This window comes from Cyprinodon tularosa, unplaced genomic scaffold (genome assembly GCF_016077235.1).
Source record: "Cyprinodon tularosa strain WSP-4 unplaced genomic scaffold, ASM1607723v1 ctg90, whole genome shotgun sequence".
In the NCBI taxonomy this organism is placed as follows: domain Eukaryota; kingdom Metazoa; phylum Chordata; class Actinopteri; order Cyprinodontiformes; family Cyprinodontidae; genus Cyprinodon; species Cyprinodon tularosa.
Window position 1 is genome coordinate 34841 of NW_024039674.1, and position 18565 is coordinate 53405.

Consider the following 18565-nt stretch of genomic DNA (forward strand, 5'->3'; position numbering starts at 1 on the left):
ATCAATCTACCTGTCTTTATCCATGCTGGGTCAGATCCTGACATTTGAAACACCAGCAGTCAAGGCAGGAGAATAAAGCTTTAGCCTCGCTGCATGCAGTTAGCCAAGCCTTGCAGCTAAACCAGGTCCTGGAAAAAGACAGAGTGAAGCATATCTATCTGACTTATGAACTGCTGATTAATTTTGATGTTTGGCTGATCAGGTCCAAACGGTTTTACCTAAAGCTTCTCTTGGTAAGTTTGCTTCCCTCGGCCTCTCAATCACTCGCACTACAACTGTGACAACAGTTCCTGTCACCTCAGGGCGTAGCTTTGGTGCGCCCAGAGCTCTCCTATACATCTCCATACATCTGTATGGAGCTACTGCGCATGTACAACTTTTAACGAGAGTCAATGGGCAAACATTTTTGCACATTTGGGTGGAAATACATCACCAATCTGTTGAAAAATGACATTAAGCTTTACTCTTCATTTAAGATTAAATATTTATCTTGCACATCTAAAAAATATACATCAATATATTTATAAATATTTCTACAAATAGACATTACCGGTATAAAATATGCATTATATAATTTCATCTTAAATTTATTTATTTTTTTATTAAGGTCACTGGGCTGCGGGGGCGGCACCCTAGCGTCCTCTATTGACCAGCTGCCACTGACCCTAACCTCAACTCAAAGGACAGAACTTTACCTTATGGGGAGTTGAATGTCCCCATATGTACCTGTTAGTTCCAACATGTAGGATATTTTTCAAAATACTGTACCCACACTGTAGGTAAAACATGTAAAACACACACACACACAAACAAAAACAAGAGCAGAGAGCTGATGGCGAAATCTCTCCATCACCTCTATAGCAGAGCTGATATGTGAATCGTGTTATTGGCCTCATGCACACTCGCCAGTTAAAAACATAGTGGCTTCATTATGATTTAATGTCACTTTGGGGCATTGGGAGTGATGCCTATATTAGTGCCATTGTTCTAATATGGAGTCTTGTATGATGGGGATGCAGTGTAATTACATTGGCTTGTCGAGGTTTTTTATTGTCTTTTATGCAGCACTCTGCCTGCAAAACAATATACGTCTGCAGAGATGAGTATCACCCAGAAGCGATCTCTCCATCTGAAGATGGAGAGCGAGACGCTGCTTTTTTTTTTCCTTCTCCCTCTCGCTGTCTTTATGAAAATAGGACATATTAAAAGTGAGGCATTTGCATAAAGATCAATTCAATCAAAGACCTCGGGCAGAGAGGAGGCGAGGGGGACAGCAGCTTGCTTTTTGTTTGTTTTTAACACTACCTTATCAGGAAAAACATGATTGTAATGTTCACCTCAGCAGCATATTCAGCAGTTCGCAGTAATAACCTGCAGTCTGGATACCCAGAGGGGCGTTATAGATGGAAAATGTCCAATATCTCCCCTGCACTGCCTGTATGCAGAGATGTGGGATTTATAACTATTTGCTTTTTTTTGTTTTTGTTTTTTTTGCATACTGTCGAGGCAGTTTCACGCCTACAGGCCAACAATGCAGTTACAAGTTAAGAAGAACACTGGCCAAAGGTGGTAAAAATAAAAAGAGAAAAGGTCATACCAGCTCTCCTGTCAGATCTTTTACTTTTCAGGTAATGCAGGAATGAGGGAACTCAAGCAATGACTAAGCAAAAGAAAAAAAAATGACAGTACTTCAGTGAAATGAAGCACCTGTGCTCATCTGCCAAGGTCAATGATCCCCTGTCTTTGTTTCAGTCATTACATCCTCCTATACTGCTTGTAAAGCTTGGATCGCAGCCCACATGGCATACAGTCAATAATAGCTTATCACACAGCTCACCCCTCTCAGACACTATTAGTGTTGATCTTAGCAATATAATGAATCTCTTATTTATATCATATAATAAAATTTTATTTTATATTATATAATATAAACTTTTTTTATGTTTTTCTCTCCCGGTATTGTAAGGATTTTTCTGAAAACTTTGGATTTATCAACACAATCTGAGGGCCTATGAAACTTACCGTCAATCAAAATTACTCCTCAAATGTTCAAAGTATTTTAGATCCATTTGTAAACAGACTCAGAGATTAGCTTTTTTTTTTTCAACTAACACCGTACACATTGAGTTGTGTCACTGTTTCACCAAATTCTGCGAAATAATCCAAAGTATCCTTCTTCTATGTCTAAGGCTGTACTGTCAACAAAAAATTTAAATCTAATGTCATTTTTTTATGTTGAAATAAGTGCATTTTTTTTTAACTAAGCAGGTAAGTGAGACTATTTTCTAATGAAAGAAGACAATTTAACCCTTTAAATCCAAGTGTATCATATCTGCATCATCAGTTTGATATTTCTTTATCTGAAAATCCAGACTTACATAAACAGACGCAAAAAATGAACAGAACATCCACAAAAGATTATACAGGAATTCCTACTGAATGACAAATGATGCCAATTAAGGATCCAAATGTAATTAATGCAAAATGTTTTTGTTTTTTTTTCATTTTCCAGAAAGTCCACTGCCAATTCTGATACAAAAAAAATAGAATCTCATGAAAGTTATTTCTTGGTTGGGGCTTTAAAGGGTTAAATAAAAAATATGCTTTGTCTTATTTGAAGAGCAGTATATTTAATTATTGTTTAATGAGAGGGAAATTGCTTGTTCCATTAACCGATTATTTTATTTACCTACTCAAATTAAGGATAAATACACTTATTTTAACAAATCTCTTATGTATGTTTTTGTTGTGTGCCAGAATGTAGGGTTGATTCTGAAAACCAGGAAGTGCTTCATGGTCAGACGGTGCTTGGTTTGAGCTATGTGAACACAATACTCAAAAGCAAATATGAAGGAGTGGAGGACAGGCTTTTAAATCTGACACTGAAACAACTGTTAAGCATGGTGGTGGCAGTATCATCATTCAAAGCTGTTTTGCTGCCAGTGGTTTTGAGTAATTGCTTAAAATAGATACTTTGAAGAGCCATTTTCCATGATTCCAATCAAATAAAAGATGCAAATTTTACATGAGCTTTTAATAAAAACAACTTATTTATTGTTATATATCTACTACAGGAAATCGTTTGCCATTTATTTGTACTATTAGGTTTTGAAATGAGGAAAAACATAAAATTCATTAGTTTTCTTTTATAGGGTGTTCATATTTGTGAAAAAAATATGTAAAAGGAAAAAGTTTCCAAAGTAATAACAAGAAAAAAAATGAAAACATATAGATTTTTTCTTTGCAAATCTGTAGGGAAAATTCAACTTAGAAAGTTTTTGGAAAAGATAGTAAAGCTAGGTTAAAAAAATCTGCTAAAAACCAATTTAAGCTTCCAACACTGGCATATTATAGCATATTTAAAACCTTTAGTTGGTTCTTTATCACTTTTAGCCACTATTAGGAGCAATTATAGAGGGTCCAAAGAGTCTCTTAGTGCATAAGAGCCACAGGTTATTAACCCCAGGCCTATATCTTAAAAATGGGAAACAGAAGGACTTTGCAGGAGGGGTTTGTATTGTTTTTCTAATTAGCAATGATTCCAAATTATATCATTGCTGGTTTTTGGAGAGCTTCCCAAACAAATCAAACCCATAAACTCCCTTATATGGTTAACTGAGATACAAATTTCACCCTCAAAATAAGGTTTCAAATCAAACTTTATAAGCCTGACATTAATTATATGTAACTGCATGATGACTGTTTGTAACTCTCTCCATTAATAGCAGATTTGGTATCAGCCTCTTATGTCATAGCACTCGCCTCATGACGCTCGTCTGGTAACGTTAATCTGCGGCCACCTTGATCTTACCTTTCAAAATAAAGCTTCATATTACAGTATCATCATCACTTGTCCTTTTTCAAGTGATTAAATGTCTGTTGTTACACTATAGTCCAGTCTTGTATTTACTAACCATAACTTCACAGGAATGATACCTAAACCTAATTTTTAAGTCAGCCGTCCTAAAATCTCTTGAAACATTGCTCTTGCCATAGGTGTTTCATTTTAACTAGCTTCAATGAGGTTGTTCTGTGGTTTGCCTTTTCTGCGTCTTTTTTGTGCAGTGATAAATGTTTAGTAGTTTAAAGAGCTGAGTTAGATTACATTTTTCTGCCAGATGGAAAAAGTTTGTTTTTAATCTTTGTGCCAAATTGCATCTTTTTGTGCTGCTTGCAGGATGATATGATTGCTGCAAACTTCTACAACGAACCGCACAAACACACACTTGTTCTGCTTTATGTAGTGAGGACCTAGTGTTGACTCCCATTGAATTTCATTGTTTTCAGTCATTTTCAACCCTTTCTATGCCCCATTTCTAAAACTAACACTAAATCTAACAATTACCAATGCATTTCAATCTGTAAAACTCACACAAAGAGAAATGACAATTAGGAGAAATTTATTGATACAATTACTCAGACCTCAGCAGGAAACAGCGCTTAATCTTGATAGATATGCATGAATAGGGGCAAAGAACAGGGCTGTTTCCCAGCAGGCCTGAAACTGGTGGTGGAGTGGAGATAGATGAAGTTGGTCAGTCTGTAGACTGCTGGTTAGTGAGAGGGTCTGCTGAGCTTTATGGGGAGATCCAGTGGACTGCATGAGCTGATACTAGAGCTTCACTCAGGGACCTGGAAGATGGAAGTCCAGTTGGATAACACAGGTTGAGAGAACCTGTCCAATATGAGCAAGCATGAAGCAACATTGGAGAGGAAAACCTCCCCATTGGGAAGAAACCTCTGGCAGAACCAGACTCAACATGGCGGTCTTCTGCCGGACCGGTTGAAATGAGACAGGGCACGCAGTAAGAGTCCGGGAGGAATGACACTATGATGAAGCTTTAACTACGATGGTGGTCAAGGGGCTTGAGGTGGGTTGAAACGGTGTCATCTGAATTAAGTCACAGCGCATCCGCCGCCTGCGCACAGAAGCATGCAAGTGGATCGGAGGCCTTTTAAGATGAACTTTGATGCCGATAGGCTTTCGTGGAGGTGTGGTTTCAAAGCTGATTGGCTGTGTCGCAGGTAGACGTAAGAGAGCAATCAGTTTCTTCAGTTGGACTTCCACCTAGGCTCCATATCTCACCCTAACCTAATTGACATCTTAACCCTGAATCGAACTATTAGCAAAATAGCTTGTGAGGACCAGTAAAATGTCCTCACTTTACAACAACTGGTCCTGATTGTGATGGTGAAAAATGGTCCTCACAAGTGCAACACACACATATGCTAGTAACACACACATACTGTATGATCTTGTGAACTCTAAAGTGCCTTGAGATGACATGTGTTGTGAATTGGCGCTATATAAATAAAATGAATTGAACTGAACTAAATATATACATGGAATTGTTTTTTTCCTAGTGATCAAAATTGATTTTGTCTTTTTGCAGAAACTCATGCAGTGACACATTTTTATTTATTTATTTATTTGTTTGTTTATTTGTCAGGGACAGTACTCATTTATGAACATTTCTGTAAATGTTTCAATATAAGCTATGGAGCTTGTTTTCAACTGTTGTCCCTGGGGCAAGGTGTATAATGCCAACAACAATTACAAAACAAATTTAGAAAATGTAATATAGATAGGCTTATTTTGTTGTGTTTTAATTTGATTTCAGTCGTTTTTTAGGTCTGGATTAGTATCGAGAAAGAAAATAAGATTTCTCTGATTTTATTGACTGTTGTTTTGTTTCCCTCCATCTGTTATTTCTTCTGTCTATCTTTTCCCTCTTTGAAATCCTCTCTTTCTGTCTGTCTTTTTTTTTCACTTGGGAATATTGCTTCCTATCTTCCTTTCCTTCCTCACTCCCTAATTTTTTTTCTTTTTGTATCTTTCTTCAAGTTTTTGTTCATTTAGATTTTTGGCCCCCTAAAACTGCCTATTATAGAAATATCAGCTACAAATTCAAATTAGACTTAATTTTATCGTATTTCAAAATGAATTGAAAGATGAAAAAAATTTGAACTTACAGTCGAACCCTGAAGAAATATTCATAGAATTAGATGACAAACTTCCCCCTTTATCTCCTGCAGCTCAAAAGGAAGAAGGTCCTCAGGCTTTCAGAGCAGGGGGATAACGGCGTGTGTGTGTAAGGAGTGTTTTAACCTTGAACTAGTATCTGAAAGGCCCGTCCAGGACACAGTGCTAATAAAAGCAGTATGGAAATTCAGAGCTAATCTACTAATCACAGGATAGCTAATTCAGTTTGGCTGGAGGTGAATGTAGAGCTGTTATTTAGGTGCTGACAGGGACACAGCAGATACTTGGAGGGGTGCAGCTTCATCATCATAACTAGCAGACCGGGTCACCTTGGGAAGCCTCGGGTGTTTCACTCTACAGATCCCTGTAGGTGGGACAGTTCAGGTTATTCTTTTTTAATCATCTATCGCATCTTTACACATCAATGAACAGATATGTAGCTCAAAACTAAACCAAAAACAGCTGAATGTTTCTGTCAATGCCATCTATGGGCGACGTGTGAGTATTTTATTGTGTTTGTTACCATGTCTAATGCTGTTAAAATGAAGGTATTATCCTGTCTTTATTTCACCCTTACATACTTTTGATGTTTTGATCTTTTTTCAGTATTTTTCGTAGTAAATTGAGTTTATCTGCTACAGGAACTTTTGCATCAGCTGGGAATGTTTCAAGCACACTTTAATACCCAATAATTGAAAGTGATTTTCTATAAAATACCCCAAAAATATGCACATTTTTTTGGCCATACCATAATCATATTTAGTTACTTTTACACAGTTTTACAGTGGTGTGAAAAAGTGTTTGCCCCCTTGCTCATTTCCTGTTTTTCTTGCATGTTTGTCACACTTAAGTGTTTCGGAACATCAAACCAATTTAAACAATAGTCAAGGACAGCACAAGTAAACACAAAATGCAATTTGTAAATAAGGGTGTTTATTGATAAAGGATAAAAAAATCCAAACCATCATGGCCCTGTGTGAAAAAGTGATTGCCCCCCTCGTTAAAATATACTATAACTGTAGTTTTTAACACCCGAGTTCAATTTCTCTTGCCACACCCAGGCCTGATTATTGCCACACCTGTTTTCAATCAAGACATTACTTTAATAGGAGCAGCCTGACACAGTAAAGTCCACCAAAAGATCCTTAAAAGCTACCCATCATGCCAAGATCCAAAGAAATTCAGGAACAATTGAGAAAGAAAGTAATTAAGATCTATCAGTCTGGAAAGGGTTATAAAGCCATTTCCAAAGCTTTGGGAATCCAGCGAACCACAGTGAGAGCCATTATCCACAAATGGCGAAGACATGGAACAGTGGTGCACCTTCCCAGGAGTGGCCAGCCACCCAAAATTACCCCAAGTGCGCAGCGACGACTCATCCAAGAGGTCACAAAAGACCCCACAACAACGTTCAAGAACTGCAGGCCTCACTTGCCTCAGTTAAGGTCAGTGTTCATGACTCAACCATCAGAAAAAGACTGGGCAAAAATGGCCTGAATGGCAGAGTTCCAAGAAGAAAGCCACTGCTGAGCAAAAAGAACATTAAAGGTCGTCTCAATTTTTCCAAAACACATCTTGATGATCCCCAAGACTTTTGGGAAAACATTCTGTGGACCGATGAGACAAAAGTGGAACTCTTTGGAAGGTGTGTGTCCCATTACATTTGGCGTAAAAGGAACACAGGATATCAGAAAAAGAACATTATACCAACAGTAAAATATGATGGTGGTAGTGTGATGGTCTGGGGCTGTTTTGATGCGTCAGGACCTGGAAGACCTGCTGTGATAAATGGAACTATGAATTCTGCTGTCAACCAAAAGATTCTGAAGGAGAATGTCTGACCATCTGTTTGTGAACTCAAGCTGAAACAAACTTGGGTTCTGCAGCAGGACAATAATCCTCAACACACCAGCAAGTCCACCACTGAATGGCTGAAAAACAAAATGAAGACTTTGGAGTGGCCTAGCCAAAGTCCTGACCTGAATCCTATTGAGATGTTGTGGTATGACCTTAAAAAGGCTGTTCATGCTCGAAAACCCTCTAATGTAACTGAATTAGAACAATTCTGCAAAGATGAGTGGGCCAAAATCCCTCCAGAGCGCTGTAAAAGACTCATTGCAAGTTATCGCAAATGCTTGGTTGCAGTTGTTGCTGCTAAGGGTGGCCCAACCAGTTATTAGGTTTAGGGGGCAATCACTTTTTCACACAGGGCTATGATGGTTTGGATTTTTTTCTCCTTTAATAATAAACACATTCATTTACAAATTGCATTTTGTGTTTACTTGTGTTGTCCTTGAGTATTGTTTAAATTGGTTTGATGTTCCGAAACACTTAAGTGTGACAAACATGCAAAAAAACAGGAAATGAGGAAGGGGGCAAACACTTTTTCACACCACTGTACATGTTAGCAGAGTAGGATGTAAAACAATTGTGTTAAAGTGACCAAATATGATTAAGTAGATTCCAAAAACGGTTGCATTATTTTTTTCAGTGCAGTCTACAATAAGGAAATGTTATGTGGCTCTAGTAGATGGGGGGTATTGATGAAGTGTATGGCTGCAACTAACGATTATTTTGCAAATCGATTAATCTGTTGATTTTTAAAGATTCTTTAAAGAAGAAATTAAAACAGGTGAAACTCAAACTTTTCCACCTAAGTAGTTCTGATTAGAGCATTTTTTTTTCATTAAATGCAAAATATTTATACGTTTTTTACAGTTTTGAAATAATTACTGTGCTAAATAGGTCGCTCTGTCATGCTCTGGAGTCTCTATACTCCAGGTAATGTTTAAATGATTACTAAATTAGTTGATGATTATTTCAATAATCAATTATTTGTTTCAGCCCTAGAAAGAAGTACAGTATAAATTAACCACTGTAACTGTGGTCACACCATGTTTCATTATACATGTCAGACTAGCTGTATCTATAAATGAATATGATTATATGAATGTAAGTCTTGCTTACAGTAGCTGGTTGTCAGTGTGTACTGCTGTATGCATGTCTGATTTAATGTGCATATATGTATAAATATATGTTTATGTACATCATCAGTATTAATGCATATTATTTTTTATTTTATTTTTTAAGGGTTTTATGAAGTGCTTGAAACCAGATGTTTACATCCATCCATACTTTTTATAATAAATACACATCGAAATGGGCAAAAAGGAGGGGTACATCCTGTGGTTAATTGGCATCTCTAAACTGTTCATAGCAATTAACATGGACTGTATAAAAAGTTACTTCATGATAAGGGCTAAAACAATTAATTGATTAATTTAATTAAAATAAAGATAAGTGTCAACTAATTTTTTAATTGAGTCTAATTGTTAACTGAGCTATGCAATTTCCAAGCAACATAGAGCAGAAATTAAGCCATAAACTGTCTAAACATGTTTAATTTAAGGAGTGTAAGTGGAGGTAGAGTTTCAGACAAGTGAGACTGACTGTATGTAGGTCTGGCAAAGGAAAAAAATAAAAAAATATCTGTAAATTGAATATCCAAAACTCAAATATTGAGCACATTTAATTAAATATATTCACAGAAAGTGCTCATTCAAGAGGTAACACTAAAACTGCTACTACATAATGATCAAAATGAGCCTTTTAGTTTTAAATATTCACTCAAAATTTGCTGATGTTTTTAGGGATGTGTGTAAGAATCAGGACCTCTTTATAGAAATCCTGGGCTGACAGATGCTTTACCCAAGCCCTTCCAGAGTCCAGACCTTATCTGTTAGTCCATGCAGCCCTCCTGCCGAAGCTCACACAAACATTCACTGTAAGAATAAACCACCTCTTCTTTGCCAGGTCTTCATGTGCTCTAACGGCACACAGTCCAGCTTTCAAAAGTCATGGTCATGTTGGCTCATAGTAACCTAAAGCAGTGTCCCCAGTCAGGGGAAAGCTGAAGCTGAGCTGAGGCCTCCTGGTGTTTCACTGGATGACAACCAGCGGCACAGCTCTGTTGGCTCCCACTACACAGATGCAGCATATGTTTACATTTGCTCCCATTAAAGACGGTTATAAATTCATAAAATATTAATAATATTAAATTAGAATTTATAATAGAGTATTGATTTTGAATTTTTGTTGAAAAAATTAGTCTAAAAACAAACTCTCCCAGACAAATTTATGTACTTTGCTATTGAGCAACGTACCTGTCATCAGGTGCAGAAGTCCTAGTGAACATTACAGAAAAGATAGATAGATAGATAGATAGATAGATAGATAGATAGATAGATAGATAGATAGATAGATAGATAGATAGATAGATAGATAGATAGATAGATAGATAGATAGATAGATAGATAGATAGATAGATAGATAGATAGATAGATAGATTTTTTACAGATATTTCTACATCTGTTATTATTTTCTACTACTATTATTATGGTCATTTTCGATTTATTTGACTGGCAATAACCTTCAAGCATAACTTTATATGTGGGCTGAATAATTATACATAATGGCATGGTTTTTGCAAAGCTGCAATATGTCCACTTAAAATGATTTAGAAATATCAGCTGTGCTGCTGCCATCAACACCTTCATAGATGTTGGAGATCGTCCTGTTTTTCAGTGTAGTCCTGTTTCTCCGACTGTGACAGACTCACTGAGCCTGGTTCTGCTGGAGGTTTCTTCCTGTTAAAAGGGAGTTTTTCCTCTCCACTGTCGCTACAAGCATGCTTAGTGTGAGGGATTGCCTTTGAGTCAATGAGTCGATGCAAACAACTGGTTTTCCTTAGATAGAAATCTTTTAATCAATTTGACTGTATGATCTGGTGAACTGTAAAGTGCCTTAAGATGACATTTGTTGTGAATTGGCGCTATATGAATAAACTGAATTGTATATATACAAAGCAAGTGATAAGACTAAAAAATATCTGTGTTTTTCCCCCCTCTGTGTGCTGTAGGTCTTAAATGAGGCAGTGGGGGCCATGATGTACCACACCATCACCTTAACCAGAGAGGACCTGGAGAAGTTCAAAGCCCTGCGCATCATCATCCGCATTGGCAGCGGATATGACAACATTGACATAAAAGCGGCGGGAGAACTAGGTACTAAATGGTTACATTTGGGGTTTAAAGATCCATGTGTTCATACTGAACCAGGATGGTAAGGAGAATATGGCCATCACAGCTTACCGTAACTGTTAGAATAAGCAAATATGTTTTTATTCCTTTTTACATAGCTATGTACTCTACAACAATCCAATGCTGCAGTGATTGGTTATACCCTACTGCTTAGTGTTTAGTAAGGGAATACAACAGAATAAATAAAGGCACCTTCAATTTTAAATCATTATTACTATTATTATTATCAGAATATGTGGTTTCTCAAGTTACCTTAAAGGTATTTTAAAAGCAAGCTTCAGGGAATCTTTTTTAACCTATATATATTTGTATATGATCGGGCATGTTTTTTGCCAGCTAGTTTACAAAGTTCAATAGAGATTTATGCAGTCAAATGTTCTACCTGGCCATTAGTTTAACACTGCTTTTATGTGTATCGAAATATTAATAAATAAAACCTTTTTTATTAGACTTTTGTTTAAGTAGGAGAGATTTAATGCATCTTTGGGGTTTAACTAGGCAGGTTTTTTAAGTTTCTGTGATTTTTTTTTTTAATACCAGATGGGAAAAGAAAGCTAACAATTAATATCTTTATTACTTTTCTGTTAAAATGTTTTTCTTAGCTAGATTTAAACTAGAAATACTGAATAATATAGATTAGATTAAGCAATACTGATATGAGGATACTTTAACAAACAGCTAAAATCTACAGAGAATTTTAAATATGTTAGTCTTTTGAAGCCATATCTTAACAGTTGTAGATTTATTAATTATGTTGACAAGTAGCTGTAATTTATTTAGATATGCAAGAAGTTCAGAAACACCCAAGTTATTACTAAGGTTAAAAAAATAAAATGTATTGGGGGGGGGAAAATGTCATTACGTCTCCGATGAGGTTAGAATTTGCAATAAAAAGTATGGACTTGGTGTTGATTATCAATTAGACCTCTGCTCCAGAATCAAAACACCCTCATGTTTGATGTAAATGTGCAGAAATCCAAAATCAGATGTCAAATGATGCCCTGGAAAGAAAGTCTTACTACCATATGAAACTATTTTTACTTTATATAGACACAGTGATACCTAGACACACTCTGTACCTGTGAACTGGGATGGTGGCTCCATCATGCTGTGGGTTTGTTTTACCACCAGAGATACTAGTTGATTACACAAAGAATATTAGGAAATAAGTATCTGGTTGTTCTCTTAATCTTCCTAAGATTGTTGAAACTGCATGTAGTTTACACTCTGATAGACTTAGCTGGGTCGGTTCTAGGGCTGGGTGATATACAGCTGAAATCTTATCACAATATTTTGTGGTACTATCGTGAAAACACTGTAAAAATGTTCATTACTTTTGGTATGGTTCAGCTAACAGTGTAGCTGTGACTGCATACCAAAGTGATCATAGTTCAACAAATACTGCTGCTAAAAGCTATACCGATTAAAAGAATGGTGATTTATATCACTAAACATCCCACAGGAACCACATTTAATGTTATTCTTAGAATTTTGGAATCCCCCAATAGTAAAATAAAAAAGTAAAAGTAAATTTTGACATCTCTTTTTGACATCTTTTACATTTTTAAAGATCATTAACTCTCTTTCATCATTTAGATGACAAATCGAAATTCTTATGTTGGAATGTTTACCAGAACTAACGATAAACGTACCGGTATGTATGTATGTATATATATATTTATATACATATATATGTATGTGCATATGTATATATGTATACATATATGTATATACATGTATATATGGTTTAAGTTGATTTTATCAGAAAGAGTTGTTGTTTGGATTTATCTGGATAATTCAGGGGTGATTCATTAAAATCATTTGCATTAAGTGAAAATGTTCAAAGAGGGGGCGAAGATGGCGACAGAAATAAAATCTATCCCTGGTGGTGATTTTCTTCCAGTGAAAAACTTGTTTACAGTTTCCTGGTATAGATTTTTAGAATACTTTTTCTTATGTTAAAGTTTAATGTAAGATGTACCATGAAGATGGAACTGAGCGGCAGAAGGTTCAAAAAGCCCGAAAGTAAAAGAGAAAAAAAAGAGTTTGATTTATTCTCTGAACCAACCAGGCTTCTATCAGCAGGCTCGGCGGCTCAAACGGCTCTTACAGCTGACAAAGCTGCCATTTCCCTGCCAATACAAGATACTGTGTCTAACTGCCACCCACTCTCCGACAGCGCGCTGCCTTTTGCAACGCAGGAGTCAAAAAGCTATCATGCCTCGAGAAGGCGTGCAGATACGATGGCTGTTCTCTGAGAGGAGAAAAAAGAGGCCGTTGATTGAACATTGAACAGATTCTGGGTATTTTCTTTTTGCTGTTAGCAGACCACCGTGCTGTTACTTAGAGATACAGAGTGGGATGAGGGCATTAGTGGAGAGCGAGGGCAGGCAGAAGTGCTTTGAAAGGAATATAAGAAAAAAAGAGGCTGTTATGCTGGAGGAAAGGCAAAGTAATACCATGAGGTCAGAGGTTTAAATCGCCTGAAGGCAGCTAAATTGAGAACACTCTGCTGGAATATAACTCAAAAGGAAGCGTCTAAAACTTCAATGTCTTCAGATTGTCCTGATATTTACTGTAGTATGTCAGTATTTTACTGTAATAGTTCACTTTTCTTTCTATTAATTAATAGAATATATAATTAATGTGGCATTTCTAGTTGATCATTTTAGATGTAACAATTTTAGATTGTACGTTAGGCATTTTTTGAGTAATAAAATGTGACAAGAATTAATTTGCTAAATGAATCTAAAACCTTTTGCTGTCTGTTTCCTCATTTTTCTTCCTTCAGGTATTGCTGTGTGCAACATTCCCTCTGCAGCGGTGGAGGAGACGGCCGACTCCACCATTTGCCACATCCTGAACCTGTACAGGCGAAACACATGGCTCTACCAGGCTCTCCGGGAGGGCACGAGGGTCCAGAGCGTGGAGCAGATCCGAGAGGTGGCCTCTGGTGCAGCCCGCATCCGTGGCGAAACCCTCGGCCTCATCGGATTTGGTGAATATCTGGTTTATTATTTCTTGTAACAGGAAAAATACCCTACCTTTTTTTATTTATCTCTTTTTCACCTTTTTTGCCCTCCTTGTAGATCTACCAAAATGAGAATTTTGTGCCTAATTTCAACTTTACTAACACAGATTTTGACTTTTCCTGCTTTGATTATGGATTGCTGATGTATATTAGGATCAGAGAGAACACTAAACATGAGTTAGAAAGAAAAGTAAATCTTTGATCTTTTAAGGACAAGGCTAAAGTTTCAATTTTCAAAAGCTTCTGCAGTCTTGTTGCATCTTGCATTTTATCTCTCCTTTTAGCCTCATTTGTTTGTGATTAACACTGCTAGCGTCACTCTTTCATAGCTTGAATAAAATGCATGCATATTTAAAAGCCTCCAATAAAATATACTTGTTTTAAGTAGCATCTTAATTCTGTTCCTGGATCTTATAGTACAACATCCTAGAATAGTAGAATAGTCTACTTTTCTATCCATCCATCCATTTTCTGTCATGCTTATCCCAAGCGGGGTCACAAGGGGTGCTGTTGCCTATCTCCTGTCTGCAGGGCGAGAGGCGGGGTACGCCCTGGACAGGTCGCCAGTCCAAGTCTACTTTTATTTCTAAGTATTTACAGAAGTAATTCTTGAGTTCTTGCATTTTTGTGTTGACAGGGCTGATTAAGATAGTGCCGAGTTGACCGACAACACTACTCTTTGTTTGAATACTATCTTCCTGTATTTGGAGTACTTGGTAGAAAAGAGAAATATTTCAGAAAATATTTGAATACTGTGTAGAGAACTACAAGAGTACAGCAACAGGCATTAGTCTCAAAATTTGTCCAGAACTTTCAACTGATGCTAAACTCCCTCCGTTTTAAGGAGTCTGGATAGTAATGAATCATTTCGGCTTTATCTAAAACTGATTGATAAAAGTTTAACAGAGTTATTCTGCACTGAGAATACAAAGCTTCCTTAACAAAGTAAATACATTAACTCATATATTTCTAAAATATGCATTCTGTCTCTGAAAACACAATGGAGTAAGACATAATGCCTTTTTTGGCTAGACCACTTTAATTAGTCATATATGAATGTATCATAGATGAGATATATTGAATAGTTAAAGATGGGCTGAAGGAAAGTTATAAACTAATTTGTGAAACTTTGCTAATTGTTTTTGGTTTCTTAGCTCACAGTGAAATGTATGAATACATAAATGTTAGCCTGTATATAGTAATATAAGGGTATGGCCTCATGGCTTGGATGATATTTAGGTGCTGTCCTATTCATTGTGGATTTCACACCAATACTGTTTGCTCCTCAGGCATCGGTGCACACAAAATATAATTATAATTTAACTTTATTGATCTCACATCGGAGAAATTTACCTCCGCATTTTAACCCATCCCCTTGGGGAGCAGGGGGCTGCCATCGTGGGGCGCCAGGGAGCAGTGTGGGGTTAAGGGTCTTGCTCAGAGACCCAGAGTGGCAGTCTGTGGGAGTGGGGTTTGAACTCAGAATCTCAGGATTCCAAGTAGATGCTCTAACCACTAGGCCGCCACTCCTTGTGGCCGATACGTGCATGTGTTCGCAGATTTATTTATGCATTTATCAGCCATGTATTGAGATCACGCAGCCACATGTGTGCTGCTTGGTCCATTTGTTCTCTATGATTAATATTTTGTTTGATTTCTCAGTAACTGTTTATTTTATGCTTAAATTCAGAATTTTTTTTAAACAATTTTTTATCAGTTTGTAAATTTATCTTGTAACTGGAGAAATATCAGCTTAAAAATCAGGCCTAAGAAATCAGGGCTTTGTTAGAATATGCTATGCTATGTTAAAGTAGAATGCATCTGCATCGGTCGACCTCTACTCCGATCACCAGTCTCTGTATCCCTACGTCCACGTTGTGTTTCTGAATCCTCATTCCAGTCAAAGAGCCTTCTGTTCTCCGGCTCCGATAAGGTTGTTTTTTTCCTCGGCTCTGCTAGTCTCCCTGATTATCTCAAGGTTGTCTGTTTGGCTTCCCTCTGGGCCGCCTCCTTCTAACCGCTCTCACATCCCAGCGCTCTAATGCTCCACCATTATATCATTATTATTTCCTTCTTTCAGTTTTTTGACTCTTCGTTTCCATTATTGCTCTCCTCTGACATCTCGCCTGGCCATAATCAGCCCTCATGGCGCACTCCATTCTGCTTGGTGTGTGTGAATGCGTGCGTTCCACTCTCCCAAACTGTTTCCCTGCTGATGGTGTGTGTTTTTTTCTGATCTATTGTCTCCTGCCTCGACATCACTGGGCACTCAAATGCTTGGTGTTGTCACAAGCATTTCCAGAGTGCTACCTTATCTCTGTGTCCACACATAAACACACACCACCCGCAGGTCCCAGACAGCTGCACAGACTAACTGTTCCCGAGCACCAGGCCCTGGCAGAGAACACTGTCTCCCTTATTTTCTTGTTTTTATCTAATCCCCTCGCTTCCATCCACATCCCTGACTCCTTCTGGCACAGGCAGTTTTTTTCAAACTGTGTCCAGCATTAGTTGAAAAGTGACTGCCTCCTACACTGCAAAGAATTCAAATCTCAGTAAGTGATTTTTTCTTAAAATAAGTGCATTTTTTTCTTTAATTAAGGAGGTAAGTGAGACACTTTGCCAATGTAACAAAACAATTTACATTTAAAATAAGAAAAAACAATTATATTGCCTTATTACAAGTGTATATTATTTATTATCTTATTTTAAGAGTAAAAATACTCATTCCATTGGCAAATCGTCTTATTTACCTGCTCAAATTAAGGGTAAATACACTTAATCTAAGACATTTTTACTCATTTTTAGATCGTTTTTGCAGTGTATAGCCGATTTGCTGGAGCCCAAGTTGCAGAAAAAGCTTCTTCAGCTGTCAGATCTGGTTAAAATCAGCTATTTTGTATCTTTTATTTAATAAAATAGTACAGCTAACTGTTTTAACCCTTTAACTGCCTTGTCCAACCTGCATTTCACTGTGCAAATGGTCAGTCATTAGGTTATATGACCAACTGAATGAATGAGAGCCAACTACACTACAATCTAATTTTCTGCATCAACAAGTAATAAAATGCATCTTTGAATGTTTTTTTATATTAAATAAATCTCTGCAAACCTCAGCTATTTCTGTAAAGCTTTATCAAATTCTCTTCAATAATACTGGACTTTAACACACAGTCAATAGGCATTAACTGCATCCTGCCCCCCTGCGTTTTCCCTCATACAGTATTTAGCCCTTCATCAGTTTCAGTGTTGACAGTTTAAATGAAGTGAAGTTTGGGAATCGCTTTTAGTCTCATTTTTTTTACTTCATCTTCAGCTCTCCTCTGTGAATAGGTTGGTTTCACAAAGCAAAATCAAGTCTGAGGTGCCAGATATTGAAAAGCTGCTGTGGGCGGCAGATCTTCTGCTTCTGTTACAGTTATTGGTATTGATCAGTTAAGTGTGAAGAAGCAGGATGGAAAATAAGCTTTGATGCTGTGGTATTTTATAAAGCTTTCATCACAGGCACCGTGTCAGAAAAGAGTTGTTTAATGCTTTTAAAAAAATTGATTGATCCAGGTTTATAAAGAGCTAGGATGAGAATTGGCTGTTATTTTTTTAAAAGTTTGCAAATTAGTTACCTAATGTGCAGGAAGCCTGATTCCTCAACTGGAGTTCAGATCTGCTCATAAAATACCAGCTTAAACAGAAGCTTAAGCCAAAACATAAGCGACCAGGTTAGAATCTATTTAATATTTAATATATAGCACTTTAACCATTTAAAAGAGAGCATGGTGTTTATCTGCTCCTTCTGATTGTCTGAATCCTCTCCTCTGTGGAGGAGCACAATACTCCATCACAGAGAGAAAAGTCCCAGAGAGCATAGAGGACATTAGCAATCCTTTTCACAGCCAACACCAGACAGCTCTCCTTTACTCTGCAGCCACTGAAAGGAACGCTTCATTCAGCCAACTCCAGTGGAGACCTGCTTCCTACACAACACATGGCTGCGGGAGACTGAGGAGAGGCTTAATATGTGCAGCCCTGAATCACTGTCTGTTACCTCTCCCCCTCAGATGGTTTCTGTGTCACGACTATTCCCCTAATTCCTCAATGGTCTGCATCTTTTCAAGACATGGAAAAAAATTTTTTATAAAATAGCAGATTCAAAGCAGCTAATTCAAAAACACTTAAACAAAAAACTTTTTATTAAAACAGAAAACTAACAATTAATCCGACTGCTGCAAAAATAAAAGGAGTTCTATTATAATCTATTGCATGTATGGTTTTAACATGCAAATTTATGTTATAACCTTAGATTAAGAAATAAATTATTTAATAGTACTATTAATACACATAAAGCAAAAGTTTTATCTTCTTCTGATGTAAAACCTGACCAAACTAACTTTAAATATTTACTGCTTTTAGTTTTGTAACAAAAATCCTAAAGACCTTTCATATTTTACCTTATAA

At 36.9% G+C, this 18565-nt stretch overlaps 1 protein-coding gene across 2 annotated transcripts in view; it reads left to right on the top strand.

Moving 5' to 3' along the window:
* The window catches only part of LOC119775951 (C-terminal-binding protein 2), a 46465-nt gene that overhangs the window by 15745 nt on the left and 12155 nt on the right, over positions 1-18565 (top strand). For both annotated transcript variants that reach the window (XM_038274115.1, XM_038274114.1), the window contains exons 3-4: positions 10902-11046; positions 13874-14080. In XM_038274115.1, the coding sequence (XP_038130043.1) occupies positions 10902-11046; positions 13874-14080 (352 nt within the window). The remainder of the gene's footprint in view (positions 1-10901; positions 11047-13873; positions 14081-18565) is intronic.